General features: G+C 39.6%; 1 protein-coding gene across 4 annotated transcripts in view; it reads left to right on the plus strand.

The window, feature by feature from the left end:
• Positions 1-17,547, plus strand: part of LOC105453305 — a 31,351-nt gene extending 13,804 nt beyond the window's left edge. For 3 of the 4 annotated variants that reach the window (XM_011695141.1, XM_011695144.1, XM_011695143.1), the window contains exons 2-12: positions 8,658-8,763; positions 9,378-9,600; positions 10,545-11,069; positions 11,175-12,084; positions 12,302-12,415; positions 12,531-12,926; positions 13,129-13,475; positions 13,604-14,116; positions 14,203-14,315; positions 14,397-14,604; positions 14,682-17,547. In XM_011695141.1, coding sequence (XP_011693443.1) covers positions 8,673-8,763; positions 9,378-9,600; positions 10,545-11,069; positions 11,175-12,084; positions 12,302-12,415; positions 12,531-12,926; positions 13,129-13,475; positions 13,604-14,116; positions 14,203-14,315; positions 14,397-14,604; positions 14,682-15,249 — 4,008 coding nt within the window. In that variant the 5' untranslated portion in view covers positions 8,658-8,672 and the 3' untranslated portion in view covers positions 15,250-17,547. Of the gene's footprint in view, positions 1-523; positions 1,116-8,657; positions 8,764-9,377; positions 9,601-10,544; positions 11,070-11,174; positions 12,085-12,301; positions 12,416-12,530; positions 12,927-13,128; positions 13,476-13,603; positions 14,117-14,202; positions 14,316-14,396; positions 14,605-14,681 lie in introns of those variants that run through there. The other variant, XM_011695142.1, reaches the window with a different exon arrangement.
• Positions 17,548-22,075: the final 4,528 nt, after the last annotated feature.

Below are 22,075 nucleotides of genomic sequence, written 5' to 3' on the forward strand. Positions count from 1 at the left end.
GCGAGCAATAGATACTCTATTAACGAGTGCGTACTAACGTTGCGAGCGATGAATCTTAATTAACCGCCAATGGATTTATATTTATCGCCGACGACGGCGTTTCCGTGACGATAAATCGCGACGGAGATTTTTCCGCGAAAATCAATCGCATTCGCATAAACACGCGGCCGAGCGAGCGACGAGTTAATCGAGTGATTAATGTGCGCGGATCAACAATACCGGTGCATTACCGGCGTGAGCCGGCTTTGCGAGAAAGTTTTCGCTATTATGGCGCTTAAGATTTAGCTCTCTCAAACGTTTTTTTCTCTCCATTTCGATAAAAACCGAAATGGAGAAAAAAAAAGAGAGAGAGTCGAATCAAACTACAATTAAAGTGGTATAAATGCTACGGGAAAATTCTTGGTGTCCGAAAGCCATGAACATGAAAGTCTGAATTACAGAAAACATCGAGATTATCATTACGTTATTAATAAGATTCAAATGAAGAGCGACTTGTGGCGTGAGGGTAAAGAATGTGTTTACCTGTTCAAGCAAAGTGCACCGTTAACGCGTTAATAATAGCGAAAATGCGTATGGAATAAAAGATGAGAATATATGAATAACATTAACGTTAAATGCGGCTTACCGAAATGGTCGGCGTTGTGCGCACAAAAATTATATTTATCGTCGTAGATCGCATCGTAGTCGTGACAAACAAGTGTCATCGTGACGTCAATGAGGCTGACAAGTGCGTACGATTCGCCGGCGCTTCGTTTTTATCTATGCCGATTGTCACGGCGCGTACGACTTTTGCGATGAAGACGCAACGTCACAACCCGATGCATTTTAACGACGCGACGCCTCGATTTGCGGAATCCCGGGGCGTTTAGTCCGCCGATTGATATCAGACTGATATCAGTCTCGCATTGTCAACTATTCGATATCTCGCGTGCGAAAATCCACTCGATATCGCGTGTCGGTTTATTTATTTTTATCCAAACGTGTAAAGTACGTGGTTGTGTCTTATTGGAAGTGGTTTGCTGTGGAAATTGATGGATTGCAATCGACCGGTCGACCGATGGATTAATTTTTTAAACCGCTTTTTCATTCAATAAAAACGTTTTCTTCCAGAAAAGGCACGTATTTCTTCCGTATTTCTGCAATAAGAATAATTTTACTTATTAAACAATAAAGTTCAAAATAGGATTGGAGCACAATACAAAGAAGTAGCATGGGAATGAAATTGTATTCTCGATTTTCATAAAATTTCACTATCCTTACAATGCTAAAGAGATACAACCTTGAATCTCTGAAAACATGCACGCGCGAGAGATCTTCCCTAGAAACAATTTACAGCGACCTTTGTGCAGTTTTACGATTTGTTTGCTTGTTTTTGCCACCGTGGCTGAGAGCCAGCGATCTCGCATTTTCTAATACGAGTTGTTAGTCAGATACAGCCTCACAGATTGTCCGTCTCCGCTGCGTAATTAGAATACCTACGGCTACTGCCGGTATAGCAGGAACGACATAGGCCGGCACTGCGTGCAACAATTGATTGCTTCAACTGATAGAAATTAATCGCAAAATATTCTATTTAACATCACGCGCAAAAATAAATTTGAATATATAAATTTACAGCAATCGATAGTCAATGGAAAAAACAGCGTGTTAATAAAACGCTGCTAAAAAAAAAGATTTAAATAGTTATTGCAAATTTAATTTAAACTAATACTCGAAGAGAAAGATAAAAACTCAGATCCGGATACTCGCCATAACATTCATCGTACATTATCGAGATCTCTGGCCTCGCCGACATAAATTTTGTCGGCGCGTATCGGCGATATCGTCGTTTATCATTAAAAGCGCACGCGGTTTCCGTCGCCGCGGGAAAAACACTCGATAAGAAGGCGAATGGCGCCGATTTGCAATTTTCATTCGTGCTTTCCCCCCTCCCCTCTACGGCGCCGTGGAGTCGCTTCTTCCTCGCAATTCGCCTACTTGCGTGCGATTCCGTTCGCGCGCACCCGCGATTGCACTCGCCGCATTTGCGCCCGGTAGTGTTTTTCCATGTACGCAATAGCGCGCGCGCGCGCGCGTGTGTGTGGAGACACTTTATTTCGTGCGCGCGCGCGAATGTGTTTACCCTCCAAAAATAGACGGTACAGCTGTCGTTCGATGTTTTGTAGCCCGGAACTTTTATTGCCCCGTCTCTCCCGATGGGGAGAGACAGAGATAATTTCATTACGGTATAGGATAAAATTTTTTCCCGAGCAGCTAATTAAAAGTATAGCGAAAAGGCATGTTGATAGCAATCGCGCAAATTAATTATGTGCATGCATAAAGTAGAAAAAATTCAAAGCGATTGTACATGGAAATTATGCATCTTAAAATAATACTTTGTCACGTCGACTGATTAACTACGTTTTCAAACTTCGCTCTGGAGTGGAGATCCAAGTATTAAATTAAGCAAAAATAGAGGAAAAAGATGCGCCATGCGCACCATCGCGATTCCGTTAAATCGCTCCTGACGTTTTTCGCCATGGCGCGGTACAATTGGCCTCGACAACGTGTTTTCCTTGCCACCCGTGTCGTCGTTAATCACGTCACAATTATTTCTCAATGTTTCGCGCGCGTGTACCTTTTCTCGGAAGCCCGAAGATCTCTCGAAGCTAATCTCTCGGGGATTGATTCCCGCGCGACGCCCGGCATCTTTTCGCTGTTTTGCGATGTGACACTTCGCTAACTAAATCTCGACACTTTCTTCACCGCCGTGACATCGCCAATTACATCATTCGGCTATATCATTTCGCAACCGTTTCGCGCGTATCGGAGGTCTTCCTTCCTCCTGCTATTTGTTTAAGATAGATACGCAACCGTTCTATCTCGAGTTGTTCTTACGACAATTTCAAATGCAAGTATGCACACTACTTAGCGAGGTAGCATCATGCATAGAAATTAGATTAGGAAATAATTAATTTTCTCAGAACAGCGAGAAGTGAGTAAAGTTTCCTCCTCGTTACAGCGTATTTGGAAAAACCGTTTCACTTTAATGGGATGTCCGAGCGACATTTCGTATCGCTTCTGCGAATGATGACGGCAAATATTGCCTTATTACGTAAACATACATTTCAAGAGACAATAATAACAGGGAAATTGACGTAAGAACAAACACAGACTATATACAAACATCAATCGACGCGAAAGAAACTAAATAATCCAATCATTGAAACTTCTTGGAAATTAACACTTGTTTGTAAAATATTTTCATATCACTGTCACGTCGGACGTAATTACGCGCGAGCGTCAAAGTTAACTAGAATTTTATAGAATTATTCGGTCAAGGAGATCATCGTAAGAGGAAATCTCTCGACATTCGTAGAAAGGCATTTGAAACGCGATCATTGTCATGATCGCACCAGACATAATTAACGTTCCAAATAATGAAAAATTTCTCGCGTGCAAAGAGAAAGAGGCTTTGGAATGCCGAATGGGGCGAAGTCGCGCCGATTACGAGTCTGGGAATTGGCTTTTATGCACACAAGTCTCGACGCACAAGCACGACACTGTACACCCGCAGCTCAACTTTTATGCACACGCGAAGTCGCGTGCACGGTCGCGTGCTGGCATCACCATTTCGTGCGGCGCTGTTAAAATATTCGTCCACCTATCAGCGTCCGTCATCTAGGATAGCGGACTCCACATCCGCCCATGCAAAACGTTCATTTTGCCACCTGAAGCGGGTTTCGACCCCGCTGAGAGAGAGCGCTTATCTCAACCGGCAATCAGCGCGGAATTAACGTTACAATGTTATCGTATGACGCAACAAACTAGGCTTGTGATGTACATGCGCGAGATCAGAGGTTACGGTTAAACTTGCATACGAATGCTGGAAATATTTTTGAATTGTTACATTTGAGTGTATGTGTGTGTGTGGGGGGGGGGAGGGAAGGGGGTCGAATGTCTTAATATTCTTTATTTCTTTAAATCCCTTTTAGTGAAACGCAACCGACACATATATTTGCGATCTAAGTTTGAAATATGATACATACTTGCCATCTGTGTTGTTAGAGTTTTAAACTCCGAAACCACAAAGAATAAAAGTTAAAATAAAATACTATAGTATAATTGTCTTCCAGGATTTTCCTTATTTTACGTTTCGTATTATTTCGTGATCAACCCGCATCTCCTTCATTCGTTCCATGTATTCCATGTGGGCCAAGGATGAGTCGGAATGAGATACCCGTTATATTTATTTTGAAGAAAGAAAGTTTATAGGTTCAATTGGCGGTAAACGTCATCTCTTTTGTTATGATAATGTAATCGGAGCAAAGCTCAAAGGCACATTCGACGACGGAAGAACTGCGAAGTATGCATTGTCGCAATTGAGCGGTCTTATTACGACAATTACATCAAGACGATATGCACTGTGAAGACCTTGAAATTAAAATAACCAATATTATTTTTTTTTATTCGCGAAAGGATCAATCTTCAATCAATAGAAGAATAAGATGTGTCTATATATACATATACGTACATTGCATGTTAAAATATAGGACCGCCTCACAAATTTCACGATTTACTTAATTGAAAAATGTATCCTAATTAAACGGCTTACGCTCCAACTCGCGTACTATATTCAAAGCATAAGTGTAAATCCGCGTGTTTACTAGTGGAATAAATATATAAAATAATTTTAACGTGAGAATGTTTCTTTCTTTCAAAAATTTGTTTACACTTTTTTTACGCATTTACATGAAAACAACATGATTAACAACGCTAAAATTCCAGCAATGACGGTATAAAAAAAAATGTACTTATACGATCTTTATTCCTCGTCGGATTTTTTGCGTCTCATTCATAACCAGAATCAACATTACGTAAAGATTTTTTTACGTAAAGATTCTGAATGACAGTGACGAAAGTCGCGGCATATAACGTTCATGCAAAGTTCAGCCGATCTACGCCTGATAATGTCTTATTCATGCGTGATAACGGGGGGCGTAGGTCGGATTGCAACTTCGACGCCTCTGTAGCGTATCTAAATTGCGAGCGTTTCGTCATTCTCTCTCTCGGTCGTCTTGTCTTCTTTACGTCACTTCGTCGCTCGCCTCGAGATGCTGGTGCGATATTTTGCGCCGCTTTCTGCATAATTCAGTCGGAGCAACGTATAAACGGGGTTAAAATATCGTCAGCATCCGTTCGGGAGGACCGAATCGCCGTCGCCGTGAAATTTATGAACAACAGTATAGGGTGACAAAAATATTCTACTTAATTGTACGCGCAGATATTGCGTATTTTCGTAATTTTACGATTTATAAATACGTTCTACAACGACGAGAAAGAGAGAGAGGAAACTCGTGCAGTGATACGCCGTGCTAAGACGAGAGAAATTATTTTCGCCCTACGCGCGGCATAAACGACTGTGTAGATTTATCGGTGGAACTGACGAACGCGTCTCTCTGGAGCCGCTTTGGACAGATGATGCGTCGGGTCGCGTCGCGACGACATTTGTACATTTTACTCGTCGGCGAGTTGACGGACGAGAGGCGACGACCGCGGCGTCACGGATTCCGCGCGTGGTCTTTTTTAAGCGAAGCTTGCACCGCTGCACATGTTTGGCAATTCATAAATTGGTCTTTATTGCATGGAATTACGGGGCTTTACAGCTGCTTCTTTAAAAACTGGTTTTGCATTTTGTAGAAAAAAATAAGTATATTATATTGAAAAATAAGACTATAAATTTTATTTTAAATATCAGAGAGATATAGTAGAATTACATGTTACATGTTAAATGTTACAGGCTATTAATAAAAAACAAAATTAAAATTTGTATTTGAACATTTCTTCGCATTTTGGAATGTTTATTCACATCGGATTATTAGAAATTGAAGAGCAACTGTGATCTCTATTTCATCTTCAGCTAATGATTGCATTGCAAATCTGACATTGATTCGACGCGCGTTTAAGTGGATGAATAATGGATTTAAAAATTCATATAGAAATATTAATAGGCACTAAGATCCAGCCGTGATCGTATAGAAGACGTTCTCAAATTTATTTGTGATATTCACTTACACGGTCTAGTTCAAATTACTATTGTTTATATGTTAAAATTGGACATTTATATATTGTATGATAGTGATATATTTATTAATGTGATTGACATTATTTTTAATTTATATTTTTTTTATACAAAAAAAACAGTATGTTATTTTTACACTTTAAATAAATCACAATAATTAAGAATCAATCGCTGGTGCTTCTTATTTGCAAGTTTTGGTCCACGCCTCGCATCGTCTATCGGCAGTAAAGAAGCACGTCAGCGCGCTCAAATGGCGTGACGAAATTCGCCGTGCCCAATTCCGCCCCGACGAGACGCGATGGTTGTTTTATACCCTCCGAAGATACGACCAGAGTTCAGACGTCGCGGCGGCATCCGGGCGCCGACGAGTCTGGACTTTTCAAGCGTATAACGGCCCCTGCCCTCTCTCGTCCTCTGCCCGTCGCCCATTCCGCTTTTCAGACGTAATCCCCAAGTTGATATAGACTGCACGCAAGGATCCGTAACTTTGGCACATTCGTCGATGTTGCACCAGCGTCGGAGCGAGGCGCGAAATTTTACTCAATAATTACTTACGTTACATGTAAGGCCGTAAACCTTCCATCTATCCGAATATAGCTCGCAAAGAATGTTTTGAGTAAATAAATTTGTAAATGTTTGTTACGCGTTAATAAAACTTTGTTAAAGTAAAATTGATTGTCTGTTACAATTTTAATATTCAAATCAAAAGTCACGTAAATTTATTAATGTATAATTTAGTATCTATATGATGCACAATAAAATATGTGATTTCTATCGTTATTCAAATCAAAAGTCACATAAATTTATTAATGTATAATTTTTGTATCTATATGATGCAATAAAATATGTGATTTCTATCGTTACATGTTTTCAAATTAAAATACAGAATGCTGTCAAAATAACATAATAAAAATAAGAAAAGCTCGACATTCGATTCTGAGATCGAATAACATGGCCGTCCTCTAGATGATCTCATTCATATCCAGTTAATCGCTTTTCTATAGACAATCTTATACAAAATGAGTCACGCTTCGCTTAGCAAACTCTAATCTTTTCAGGTCGAATGCGCTTAAATCGCGAGTCATTGTGCACATCGGCGTCGTAGACATTCTGCCAAAGAGACCCCGATGGCGTTTCTTCCCATCGCTTAGCTAATGTTCGTAGAAACCGGAAGTACCTCCGACCCGCCTCTCTCGCACCGTGCCGCGCGCTATCGCGCGCGGCCGTAAAAAGGCGCCTTCTCGATCGCCGCGCGAGAGCCCAGCCGCGCGCGGGGAGATAAGATCGGCCGGTGCTCCGCTGCCTGAACACGTCCGTTACCTCCGTAACCCCTTGGGACCCTCTATCGCCCTACGCCACCTCACCTTGATAACGACACGATATCGCTCATGGTACTTAACAGTGCGTGATAAATATGAATGCGTTGTTGCGCGCAATTTCTTGTCGCGTGAGACGGACTAGAGTGACGAAAAATGATCTAGATCAAAGGTATCTAAAGAGGGTCAGAAAAGTATGTAGGAAAAATTATGATGAACAAAATATTTAATTAAAATAGGCCTTATTTACCGCGCCGAAAACTCTCATTATCCTTTTGTTCCTATTTTAATTGACAATTTCGAGAGTTTATTAATATTGACAGATATTTAAAATTTTTATATTTTTAACTCAGGCCTTAATCCCTCAGATCAAACTGCAGAAGTGACCCACGAGTTCGCGCCGGATGCGCTGAGGGGTCATACGTGTGTATGTACAAGAGGAAACCCCTCCCCTCCTTTCTTTTTCTTTTCATCTAACACTTTGTGAAATACAATGCATTCACGGTTGCGTATCGTCATGATTATTTTCTAAACGGAATGCCATTGTGTGGCATCGGCACTTTCTAGATGTAATGTCGAGCGCGAATGTTATTTATATGCCGGCTGATTCAGGAAAATACGGCGCCGCTTGACGATCAGATACTTGAGACAATCTGAGAAGTTTTATTTATTCGCTTACGCGTATTTTTATTAGCCTTTCACAACAATGTTTGTCATGAATTCTTAATGTAGACAAGGAACAAACACGTTTCAAATGGCAACAAATTGTTGATGGTGAAGGAATACATAATCAATTGGAAAGGTCTTGCGAAGTTATGTATAATACACCTGACGCAAGATACTACTTTGTCTCTCGTTTAGCTATTTTTAGCTATTCTAATTGGTTCGGCTTATTTTCCATTGGAAAATTTATCAAAGACACGAGATTTATAAACGATAAAAATAGATCTGTTTTCGAATAACATCATGATTACAGCTGCATAAATAAAAAAAAATGTTTTGAAGGAAGCGAAACAAAAAAGATTGAGTAAGTGACTGAATGAATGAATGAATGAATGAGAGAGAGGGAGAGAGAGATATGAGTTCAAGTTTTAATTGCTACATCATTGTTTTTTATTAGTTTTTTTTCAATCTGTCTAGCGTTTCCAACTTATTGTTAGCATAATGCGATTATTTCTAAGCAAATTATTATTTTATTACTTCACGGACCGATCGGCCGTGACTAAATTAATTCATTTTTAACGAGCAATCTCAATAGAGCACACCGATGTCTGTTGCAGGATGCGAAGGTCACGATGCTGAGACCCGGATCCGTAGTGGGTCTGCTGGCCCTCGTGGCCATGCTGAAGATCGCGGACTCGAATCGCTGTCTGACAATGCTGGAAGGTAAATCGCCGGTCATTATCGCCTGGCCCGATCGTAGCGGCTCAATTACGGCGCATTTGTCAGTCCCGAAGACGCGGTATCATTGCCACGCAATCGGTGAAACGGCGCCATGTGGAATAACCCGCTAATTGACGCCGATGGTTAGGCGCGGCTTGAACATTAATTGAATCGCTCTCTCACGATTCATCCGCGCACGATCACTCCGTCGATGAGTAATTAGTTATATCTTGCGGCGTATAATTAGGAGCTGAATGCATTCCGTATGCGTTAATGCCGCGTAGTTTACTCGCTTATTATCGAGCGCTTAAACATAGTCATCTCGCGGATTGGCAACGGCCGGAAACGTTCTTGCCCCGGCTACGTGTTTTTCTCAGATGTTTACATTGTACGGTATGGACGGTAGAGCGACCTTGTGTTTCTGCACATGCATTTCTACATACGCACTTCTACATCTCGTGTATAAGATGTAAATGCGGTTCTACACGATGATTTTCATTTCACTAATCATACAGCTAATCTTGTAATTTTTATTATACCCAATCAGATCGTGTTTTTTCCTCTCGGTCGATTCCTCTCGATTATTCAAAAGATTTTAATTTGAAATTTTTTCACAGAGGTCAATCCAAAGAGAGAGATCCATCACGAGGGTTATTTCATGAACATTCAGTTCGAAGTGTCGAGAAGAGTGACACAGAGATTGGCGTCGGAGATTATGAAGATCTTTTTGACCGAAGTATTGGGCTACAATGGAGTCGTCATTGTCGAGAAGGATGACAATTTCAACGCGTCCGAAGTCTTCGGGAGACTGTCCGAAAAGCCAACGTACAACTACAAAATGTAAGACAAATTGACAATTGTAGACATTGGGTAACAGTAAACTTGAATTTGCATAGCACTCCTTGAATATCTTACGATCTTTCTTTTTCGATTCTTGAATTGTAACGAAGATTGCAGTTTTTCGAACATTTGTTTTTCAATGAATTCGTAAATAGATATTATCACTCTTTTATGATAGTTGCACAAGTTAAATGGAATACAAAACTTCGATATACTCGATGTATACTTAATATAAGAATATGCCATTATATTATTATTGTCAATGGCCAAAATAATATCTGACTAAATTAATGATCGAGAACACGTACAATCTCAAACATGCTCTTCTTCGTTGACCGATTACATTCTATCTCTACATGCAGCAATGCTTTCTTCGCCAAATATTCAAAATGTATTTATCGACAGCAACTTGTGCATCGAATATTTCAAAACATTTAATAATGTTTAGTTCCATGCAAGCTTCAAGCAAACTGTATGTTCTTCTCGGAACACAAGGTATATTCGTATTGCGAACGTTGCAAATAAATTTATTAAATTCTTTTCGAGTTGTCCGCTTATACTTCGATGTCATTTTGAGATGTACCAATTAACAACATTTTTCTGACGGTATGTCAGTGTAAATATAGTTATAAAATAAAGTATATAGTCAATTAAAACATTTGGCAATCACAAGAAGATGAGAAAGTAGAAGATGAGATATATAAAGCTTTTAAATTCAATCTTTTCTCGTTTTCTTTTTGATGTAATAAACGATTATAATTATAGGTGTTGTAAATTATTGACGATTCTGTGATATGTATATTTAATATCTCTTCTTTGACAATATGGGCGAAAGATTGAACCACTGTAACCTGTAACTAACAAACTCACGTCATTTTCAAACTCCGCCGAAGAAATGTACGCGCGTTTAAACCAAGCGATTAATATTCCTGTCTCAATCACAGATTTCCAGAAACGATGGTGAACATGGAGGTGTGGATTCCGCCGCAGCAGGACACGTCGCCGCTGCTGAGCAAATACGACGTGAGGGAATGTGGCTCGGTAGCGCCACCGGGTCACTTCGGCTGGTTCGTTCCGGAAACGTTAGCCAGGCTCGATGATAGTTGGCGGGTCTTTACCAAGCTGGAAACTGCCAGCAGATTCGCCGTCAACGAGGAATACCTGCCGATCGTCAAGAAGTTTATGATAAACGCGGACACGGGGGATTATTATTGCCATGAGGCCTTCTGCCAGCACGGAATGTACATCCCGGAACAATGTCACGGCCAAGGCCAGCAGAGGCCGCCGAACTGCGCGCTACTGCTAGCCGAATACTCTGATGTAACGCGTTTCATAAAGGAACACATTGATCAGCTGAAGCTCTACGTTAAGGTTGTGTGGGTGGGTCCGAATCTCAGGCATCTGACCAAATATTTGATCAGGGAATACATGCAATTCGCGCAGAACTCGTCGGCTTCCATCGACAACAGGTACCGATCTGTAGAATACGTAATTTTTTCTTCGGAACGTCGACCGATAATCATGAGTACTGTAAGAAACGAGATTGTAAAGTTTTATAACCAAGTTTCTTCCAGATCGCTGGTGATCCTGCACTACACGCCCAGCAGCGTGATTCCGAACGAAAAGGAATTCACGACGATCGACTTTCCACGTTGCGAAACGAAGAATTCGATCGGCTGTGCGTACGAGTCGAACAGGCTGACAAAGCTGGTGTGGAGTAAGTTGCAAACGATCGCGAAGATCGCCTTTCAGGCGATATATCGCGCCAAGTTCAGCCGAGAGATGTACGAGGATTTGATCACGCGTCGTACACGAGCGTCTGTCAACGTCTCGGACGAGCAAATCGCCTGCGATTGGTTGAAGGATAATCTGAACTATACCCTAACGCAATGGAAGCCCAACAACGACGACAAGAACACCCTGTTCGTGGGTGGTATATTTCCCATGAGCGGCAACTCCTACATGGCCAAGTCGATCGTGATCGCCGCTAAGATGGCGAAAGAAGTCATCAACATTAACAACACCCTGCTGAGAGATTACAACTTGACGCTGTTAGCCAGCGACGGCCAGTGCAAGTCGGATATGGTGATGAAATCCTTCATCGACTACATCATACATAATTATTATCAGAAGTTGGTCGGCGTGCTGGGACCAGCTTGCTCGGAAACCGTCGAGCCGTTGGTCGGTGTGTCGAAACACTATCGAACGGTGATAATCAGCTACAGCGCCGAGGGATCCAGCTTCGACGATCGCACGAAATACCCATATTTCTTTAGGACCATCGGCGAGAACAAGCAGTACAAACATGTCTACGTGCAGCTTTTGCAGAGGCTAGGTTGGCATCGAGTGGCTTCACTGACGGAGGATGGACAGAAATACACCGAGTATATATCGTACATGCAGGACATGCTCAGGGACAACAGCATTGATTTTGTGGCGAACGTCAAGTTCCCGAGGGAGCGAGAAGTTGACATGATGACGAAAGTAGGTTAAATTTCAATTCGTGATAATTAATTATTTGTTTTGCATAGAAGGTAATAAAAGCAATAAAATACTATTAAAAATTGCTAATTGAAATGTTTATGAATTATATAATATTTAAATAAAGCAGAAATTGGAATTTTAATATTTCATACAACATTTACACAAAGAAGATAAATATCTGAACTATAAAAAATAATTCTACGATATTAATTTTCAGTATTTGCAAGGTTTGAAAGAAAAACGGGCAAGAATTATTATCGCAGACGTGTATGGTGAAGTAGCTCGTCAAGTTATGTGCGAAGCATATAAACTAGACATGACGGCAGTTCAGGTAATAATTATAAATTATATCATTTCGTCTGTTTTTTAAATAAATAGTATAAAAGTGTAAAATTAAAGATATAAATTCGGTAATTTGTATGTTCTAAGTGATTCTTGTTTTAAAGGGCTACGTTTGGTTTCTTCCACTTTGGCTCCGACCGCAATGGTACGATACCGATTATTACAATCAAAAGGGCGAGCAGGTACCCTGCACCACGAGCGAGATGATGAAGGCCATAAACGGACATCTCGGCCTGTCGCACGCGTACTTCGCCCGGGACGACGATATAATGCAGGAGGGAATCACGGTGCGCGAGTGGCGCGATCGTTACGAGAACATCTGCCGAGCGCAGAAAATGCAACCCTCTAACTACGCCGGTTACGCCTACGACGCCATGTGGACTTACGCTTATGCTATAGATCGACTTATCCATGAGAACCAGAGCTATGTCTTCGATCTTCACAGCGACCATACGGTCAATCGTCTCACGCATATTATCAGCGAGACCGATTTTTATGGGGTTAGTGGAGCTATCGATTAGTTTATTATATAGCGACGTAAAAAAAAAAAAATATATAGATATATATAGGATAGCTGTCATAATCGCTTCCTGCAAATTTTCATTAAAAGATAACTCGATATATCGAAGAATTCTTTTGCAATATCTTTCGATCACCGGTACATATAAACAATCGTGATAATCACGTATTTTTATTCTTCAGGTATCTGGAAGAATAAAATTTCTAGGTGGGCCATCGAGATACTCTGTTATCAATATTGTTCAATTTATCGATAACGAGACGAATATTGTTGGTAACTATTATCCGAATATCTCGGAAGCCAAGCACGAAGTAACAGGCGGTACTTTGGACTTGAATATTTCGGCTTTCGTATGGTTATCGGAGACGATGCCTGATGACGGTTCCGAGCCTCCATCAAGATGCGTCTTAGGAGGATTGGCGGAACTGTTAGATGTTTCTTGCGAAGTAGCGATTGTGGTCGCTAATATTATCGGCTTCGGTCTTCTCGGAGCAATTTTGATCGTTAGCTTCATTATCATTAAACGAAAGTACGTCTATTACAATCTCACTATTTTGTATTTATTTACATAGATAAAGATAGAAAGCAAATTTTTTTCAAGGTATTGCTTCCAAAAATTTTGTTTAATTGTATATTTCTTTTTTGTCATTCGTTTAGCTACGATAAAAAAATGCAGATCCACGAAAAATACATGAAGTCCCTGGGTATCCTGTCACAGATGGATACTTCCAGTTTGGACGTGTGGGAAATTCCTCGAGACAGAGTAGTGATCAATCGAAAAATCGGAGAAGGAGCCTTCGGTACCGTTTACGGCGGTGAAGCTTTCTTCCCTGAGAAGGGCTGGTTAGCTGTCGCCGTGAAGACCCTGAAAGTCGGTAGCTCGACCGATGAGAAACTCGATTTTCTCAGCGAGGTCGAGGTCATGAAGAAATTCGAGCATTCGAATATCATCAAGCTGTTGGGTGTGTGCATAAAGTGCGAACCCGTGTTGACCGTGATGGAGTTCATGCTTTACGGCGACTTAAAAACCTATCTGTTGGCCAGAAGACATCTGGTCAACGATCGAAGCTACGAGGATTCCGACGAAATCTCGAATAAAAAATTGACCGCCATGGCGTTAGACGTCGCCCGAGCGCTCAGTTATTTAGCTCAATTAAAATACGTTCACAGGTGAGTCAAAATAAATTCAATAGTCTATGATTATATTATATTAGGTGTCACAATTTTATCATTTTCTTATATATTCTTTTTTTCAGAGATGTCGCCTCGCGCAATTGTCTAGTGAACGCCCAACGGGTGGTGAAACTCGGTGACTTCGGTATGACGAGGCCAATGTACGAAAACGATTACTACAAATTCAATCGGAAAGGTGAGAGGGAGACAAATGTAGTTTTTGGCTTTACATCATTATGATTTTATACGAATGTATCGTGAAATTTGTTTCGCTCAGGTATGTTACCGGTGAGATGGATGTCGCCGGAATCGCTGGCACTGGGTATTTTCACGCCAGCGTCCGACGTCTGGTCTTACGGCGTGCTACTCTACGAGATCGTTACATTCGGTAGCTTCCCTTTCCAAGGGATGAGCAATAATGAGGTACTCACGCACGTGAAGGCTGGCAATTGCCTGACTGCGCCGAAGAAAATAAAACTGCAGCTGTATGTAATCGCCTCGATGAGATTAGTTATATCGTCTCGTATATCATCCGGCTTATATCTCATCGTTTTATTTACAGCGAAAGTTTAATGTATTCTTGTTGGACCGTGGACCACACGAAAAGGCCATCGGCACCGGAGATCGTCGATTTCCTGGCGTTGAATCCTCGCATCATCGCGCCTTGCCTGGACGTGCCTCTGTCGAGCGTGCAATTAGAGCACACTGCGCAACTCGACATACAGCTGTCGGAGAATTCCAATCGGAAGTTTTCCATTTTGTGGCCGCAACGCTCATCTTCGCAAACACAGGAATTGAAGTTCCCGAACTCGCCGACCCCGCTTCTGCTGGACTTGAATGGGCAAGACGACGATCAGACTTTAGAGTCCCTGATCAGTCAATCTTGCGAGCAGGACAGTTCCAGTCCTCTGCTGGATTCCGCAAGAGCCTCGGTCTTGAAGCAAACGTGGCTTCACGGAAATTCCAGTGGTCAGGACAACGAGCCTCACAAGTACGTCAACCTTCAACCGGGTATGCTGAAGTTGTCCTGTGAGCCCGGCAGAAATGGTAGTGCCGGGAACATTCAAATGGAAGAGAGAACGTCCATGCTGCCAGAAAAGAAAAGCACCGACGACGTGTCAGTGCTCTGACGCAAGTAGACGATTTCATGAAGAAATTGGAAACTAGTCAGGTGCCTCGAGATACGTTCGATTAAAGAGAAACAACTGTACACGATCAAGGTGGGAATCCATAAAGATGGTGGCCATTCCAGAATGAAGCAAGAAAGTTAATACATACGAACGAATTTCAAGGTATTCGCCTTCATCAAATGTAATCACCGAGGTCATACGAAAGAATTTTTTAATGAGTCGACAGAGAATCGGCTCTCGTTGATGTGGCATTTTAATTAACCAGATATTCCCTTGAATTATTTGAATAGTGAAGAAACTAAGTTTAATCTAATTGATTGCGCGATAACTCCGCAATGAAAATTTTCTCTCTTCTTAGAGAATTCTTATTGCGTTATGGGTAGAACGTCTTGAAATATACTGGTAGCAAAATTCGGTCTCGAATAAATAAAAAAAATTCGACGATGAGGCCTACATAAGTACTCGTCAAAAGAATGGTCGAATGTAAATTATTTGAACGGTAAAATCTTGCTGTTAAAATGAGTCTTTGTACGTCATATGTGCAATTTGCGCGCCTAAATTATGACGTAACATAAGTATCTTCAGCTCAAAAAAGAAATATTTAAACAGAAACAAAATTTAAAAAAATGGCACATAATATCAACAAAGAAAAAGGAAAGTGTCGATCCAAATAATGTAGGATTAATACAGAGAGCATGTATATTTCTCGAGAAAACTAGCTATCGATGGCGAAATTAATCTACTGGATTCACTTTTGAGACTGACTTCCATTGCGAAATTAAGTCGCATCATCTGACCGTCGCAGACACGGATGACCGACATTATTCGTCATCGCAGGCAAGTAACCAAACAAAAGAGGAGAGCTTACTTCTCGTAAATGCGGATTTCGCGACGAAAGCAAAAGAGACGATCGACGTCGGTGCATCCTTCATCCAGCAGTTCGTCTTCTGCTCAATGCATCTTTAAGACTGACTCTCGAGATGGAAGGGACGCATCGTATATATTGTTCTTTATCCTTTTTCCTTTATTTCTTTTTATTCGAGTCACATTTCGAGGGAAAACTAGCGCATTTGAATAGATCCGGTGTTTTGCGAGTGGCGACGTGTTCGCGTTACCATGACATTTTTTTTAATCGCATAAAAAGTTCGGTAATTTTTTTATCCTTTTTTAACCCTTTCACTACCCAGTCCACTTTTTTTATTATTTCGTTAAAGTTAGACGTCTTCAAACAAAATTAAAAAATTCTTAATGAAGTTTTTTCATACAAAAATCGATATGCTTAAATTCTGTAGTTATTGTTTTACTTCCAAGATTTAAATCTTACTTCCAGATTTTAATCTTAAAATTGCGAATTACTGTTTAATGTTATTGCAATGGCTAGAAGAAAACAGGACAACGAAAGGGTTAATATAGCCTCGCGAATGCGACTACGCGTTTGTCGATCACGCGTCGCCATCGTACATTCACACTCACATCACAATTTAATTAATATCGTAAGACTAATCACGGACTGGCTGCATACTCGATCACAGATGCGATTATTTATTCATACACGAGTGGATTTCTTGCGAAAGATTTTTATACGGAATATATGTTTCTTGTTAAGGGTCCACTTAATAGCATTCTTGTATAAAGTTATGTTGCCAGATGACAGATAAAGCCCATCCTATTTTGTGTAAATAAACTCGCGTAAATATATTTGGCCCTTTCCGGTATCAATTGACAGTTCCTTCAAAACCGTTTTTTTTTCATGTTCCTGCATTCTTGATGTACATAAACACCGAAAGATGTTTGCAAAAAAAATATATATATATCTCTTATTTTCAAAGTGATAATTATAAAAAAATTTGATAAAACTCTACTCACATATCACTTTTTAAATAAGTGATTTATATGTAAAGCAAAGCGTGCCATTCGTTAGGTGACAAGGTAGCAAAAAAAGTGCAAATAATTATTATACTTGAGTAGAATTATAAAGAGCTGGAAAGGGTTAAAATTTTCAGCATCCGCTGTTCAATTTAATGACTGATAGCTGTACAACTTGTAAGAGCGATTCACCGGAAACGCATAAAGCATCAAAGACTCCAACAGAAAAGTATTTTTAATTCTCGATTCCAGTTCGTAATTTTTCGAGCATATTTTGGTCGCATTGTAAAACGTGTTTTCAATTATACGATTATATTGTACATAGTGCAATTACACGTTTTTCGCGCGCATTATAAAGCAGTATACATGATATTCATTTCAACATCACTATTCAACAATTTTACAAAGACTTATTTCATTACACAACTATAATTTTTTAATACATATGATTTGCAAAAGCTCAAATAAAAAGATAAACAAATATTATTCTACACAGATAAAATAAAAATATGTATATATACATATATACATATTTTAGTTTTATATTTACATTCGCAAGATGAGTTAAAAAGAACTATTTATTTTGAATTATTTTGTTATTTTAATTTTTTTATACTATACGGATAGCGGCTTTTTCTAAATGTATAAAAAATCGAATTTATAGCAACATTTATATGTACAATTACACACATATATATATATATATTATTTTTAAAAATATAGATATTACGCCGAACGCCACACATCGTGCGCATGTGCATCACAATGATTAGAAAATTAGTTCTCGTCATTGCGTAGATACATTTCTTTTTTACTATTCGATTGATCGAGGAACAATATTCGCGAATGCGTCGGCGTACCTCTTCGGCAGATGTAGACTACATAAGGCTCATAAAAAGGGCTTTTTACATACGTTTGTACATACCGCGACACGTTGCTATCTCCTTCCTCTAGTAGTAATTAACTTTATAAAAATAATCTTGGTGATTTTGCCAAGTATATGCGATTACTCTTAGAGCACGTATAAGATCCTTGAATTTACTCGCTATGGATTATGCCAATGTTATTTATTGTCGAATTATATTATAATTTAGTCCGCGACGAATGATATGTTCGCAGCGTACGTTCCTTGAGCGCATATTTATTGAGCTTTCTGGAATTAAATAATAATAAACATCTTTGAATTTTTTTATTGCTCACTTATGACCACTCTCTTTTATATACATATTTAATTTAAAGTGATTTCAATTTATTTCGAATATTTATATGGATAATATTATGTAATAATCATATATTTTCAACATTATTTCACGAATGTAAAATTATAATACACATGTATCATAGATCTGATTTTCATGCATTGTATATACTTCAAATTCTCTATGTAATAATTGTATATACTTCAAATTCTTTATGTAATAATTGTTGTATTGCAATTATTTATTATTAGTTATTGGAATCTTTTATAATTTTAATTACGGTTTTACAGAGAAAAATATGAAAATTAAAATAACACGTTCTAAATAAACTTACTCTACAAGCAAGTCTATAGCAGTTGTTTGCTCCTTTTATATAGCAACACGTTCATCTTCTGTAATATGTGGGATAGTATCATTCAGGCTAAAAGCTTCATTCAGATTTAAAGTATAGCATATCAGTAGCAAGAGATTCAGCTATAATAAAGCGTAAAAGTAAAACTATTTTTTTTATAAATTACGCAATCAATAAAACTATATACAAAAAAATTTAAATCACTAATTTATTAATTTTGCTGAAATAATGTAATTTAAAGCATCATCAGTAGTTACGATGATTTCAGCAGTCAATTTAAAACCAGTTTCGGTTTCTTCCGGTAGCTTGCGCCACCATGAACTATTCTTGCATTGAATCCATAATAATGCACACTATCTGTTTTGAATAAAATAAAGCAATATTAAAAGAGTTACAAAATATAAAATTAGTTCTTAATAGTAAGTACTGCAATTTTAATTTCAAAGTAATTTAAATATTTGAAATAAATTTACAGCGCGGTTTTCAGTTCATAGTAATTAAATATTAATGTTCATACGATAGTATTTTAATAATTATGCAATAATTAACGATGTACTATATTGCCGCGAATATGTTTGCGTATCAGGAACTCTGTGATTCGTAATTCGCGAGATATATACACGTGCCGGGCATTTCAGCCTCGAGCGCCATAATGTCTCCATTGTCGGCTGTTTATTTAGCGGCAGCCTAAAAAGAAAAGAAGACTGATACTCGAGAAAGCGCTCTCCCCGTACGGTGTAGGTACGCTGTAAGTCTTCCGACGGGCGACGTTTCCGACGCGTATATGCGGGTATACACCCCGCGACCGAATACCGCAGATATTCGCGATAATAACGGCAACTCGGTGTCTTCGTCGCGCAGCTACTCGCACGTACTTTTCACACGGACAATACGCGTACCTGTGTTCCGTCTGAATGATCAAAAATCGCTCGGCCTATTGTTTACGCGGGCGTACATCGCGAGCCTAGCTTCTCTCTAGCTTCTCTAGAGATGAAGATAACATCGTATATATTCTCCGGCGAACGGTGGCCACGGGGGGTCCGCGCTCGCTCTCTCGCAACAGGTCGCGTGTTCCTACCTGTTACGACTGTTCTCAGGAGCCCGGTCATTATAATGTTAAACGATTCGGCAGAGGCCCGTGTTAACGCGCCGACGCTTGCATCAACGGGCTCCTGCTCTCTCGATATGGAGCGCGGTTATTATCACATGATTCTGAAACAGTGAGTTGCTACAACGCGCTACGATATTACTATGGTAATCATATCTCCCAGGTATAAATTCGAGGGACAACACGCATACGCACATACACACTGATGCTCGCATTAGGTCATGGAAAATTTTTAAGAGACATCACGTATTTCAGCGAGCTTTTTACATCATTCTCTGATAGTTTAGACCTTTCAAAATTGTTGTATTGCAAACACGTAGATCAGATTGCATTGAGCTATCGCATCTTTAATCGAGAATGATATATGTATATACGTAGAAATACACATGATCTTTTTTCCATCGTAAGGATATTTTCGATGTCCTTGGCGATCGCGAAACGATAATCTGTCCCACAAACAGGTTTCTACAGAGACACGCAACGCGCGCTGCTTGTAAAATTATATTTGGTAGCAGATATCCGATAAGAATTAAATAATGGTCAGCAGAGCGCCAGAGCGAAAGCTCGTAACGAAGCGAGAAATTCCAGAGCATTCCCATATGTTTGTCCTCATTTAGCATCTGCATATGCGTAAGTCCTATCAGCAAGAGCATGATCTAATTAAATAAGTAATTTTATATATTGCTTGGTTTAATTTAATTAGATATAATTAATTTTATTTTAATTTCAAATATCCACGCAATGATAACATTTCATGTCTAAGACTTTTTTTTATTTATCATGATCAGATAGAACATGATTAATTATAATGTTTATCAGCCAAAATAGAAAAATTCTTTCGACCTGTATACGTTATAATGTAAGAGTTAAGCATTAAGTCGAGTACCTGCAATCAGAAAGTAAGATGTGCAAGATTGCTTTGCCGCGTTCGTTGTTACAAGCAACAAAGGTTATTAATGCTTCGCGACGTGTGTGTGACGTAATTCGATCGCAACGCATGTTGTCGTCTAGTATCTAATAGGTATTAACACGATATTACAGCGCGTGATCGTTGTGCCACGATCAAACGTCAATCGTTCCTGACTGCGGACTAGCGATAATCTCTTCATTCGATGACATTTCCTTGTCAGTAAATCCTTCGGATTAGCTTTCTGGTTTGAAACTAATTAATCTTGAATTTATTGTTCTAATCTGCCTAATCTAATCCAATCTGGATCGAAGCTATTTTCTGGTACATTATGTGCGCAATATGTTTAATAAAATATGACATTAAAACAAAATATAACTTATAAAAAATATTTTGTGTAACAAATAAAAGTTTCTTAATAAAAGTCTAAAAATTTTCTATCTTGATTTTCATGCAAAAGTTTCCCTTGTTTTTCTCAAGAGAAATAAATTTTCTACAATAAATATATACATTTATTTTTCTTTATAGCTAAATATATAAATATCTCTTTATGTACAATTATTATACATTTAGCATATAAGTATATGTATACGCGAAACCGGTTGAGATATATCAACGCATGTGCTTATAGTTCAACGTGTACCAATGATCGAGCATTGATCTCCCGCTTCTCTTCTTCCTGCCGAAAGAGAAAATCAACGCACCGACGTGTACGTTACGTTAACGCGGTTCGTACTTACGTAAGAACGTGCGGGCGTTCGTGGTTATCTGATTGTTCTCTCTGCAGAGCTGACCAGAAGTCGTTTCTCTCTCGAGAGTTATGCGACTGTCATTACGATTAAATTTTACCGCGGGGGAGGGGGGGGAGAAGAAGATATAACAAAAGAAGTAGAGATTGCGTAGGAGACATCCGCTACTAGTCTTCACACTTTACTTCCACCCCCACCTAGAACGAAGTAAATCTTTCTCTCGCTATGCCTCATTCTACTCCTTGTGTTAAATAAATTAGAAACGAATCGCCAATTAATCTAACACGGCGGCTGTACGACCACTCCCTGTATCGGAGCCGATTTTCACCGGTGTCGGAGCGCTCTTTAGCCGGCCGTAAATCAAACCGAAAGCCACCGAAGTCTGCTTTCTTCTTAGAGCGCTCGCTCGTTCGCTCGCTCGCTCGCGGGCAACGCGCTTGATCGGAGCCAACGAGGAGATCAGTAACATCATTATTATCGGCGCCAATATCGCGATCGAGCGCGATTTCCTAGCTTAATTGACACCGCGCGAACCCTAACGGGGCTACTCCGGAGAACCCGTGCGAAACCGCGCGAGAAACGAAAGTGCGCGCACACGTTACGCAAGATACGAAATTAATAATGAACACTTATTGCAGTGTGGAT

Source organism: Wasmannia auropunctata, unplaced genomic scaffold (genome assembly GCF_000956235.1).
Source record: "Wasmannia auropunctata unplaced genomic scaffold, wasmannia.A_1.0 LD336000.1, whole genome shotgun sequence".
Classification (NCBI taxonomy): Eukaryota; Metazoa; Arthropoda; class Insecta; order Hymenoptera; family Formicidae; genus Wasmannia; species Wasmannia auropunctata.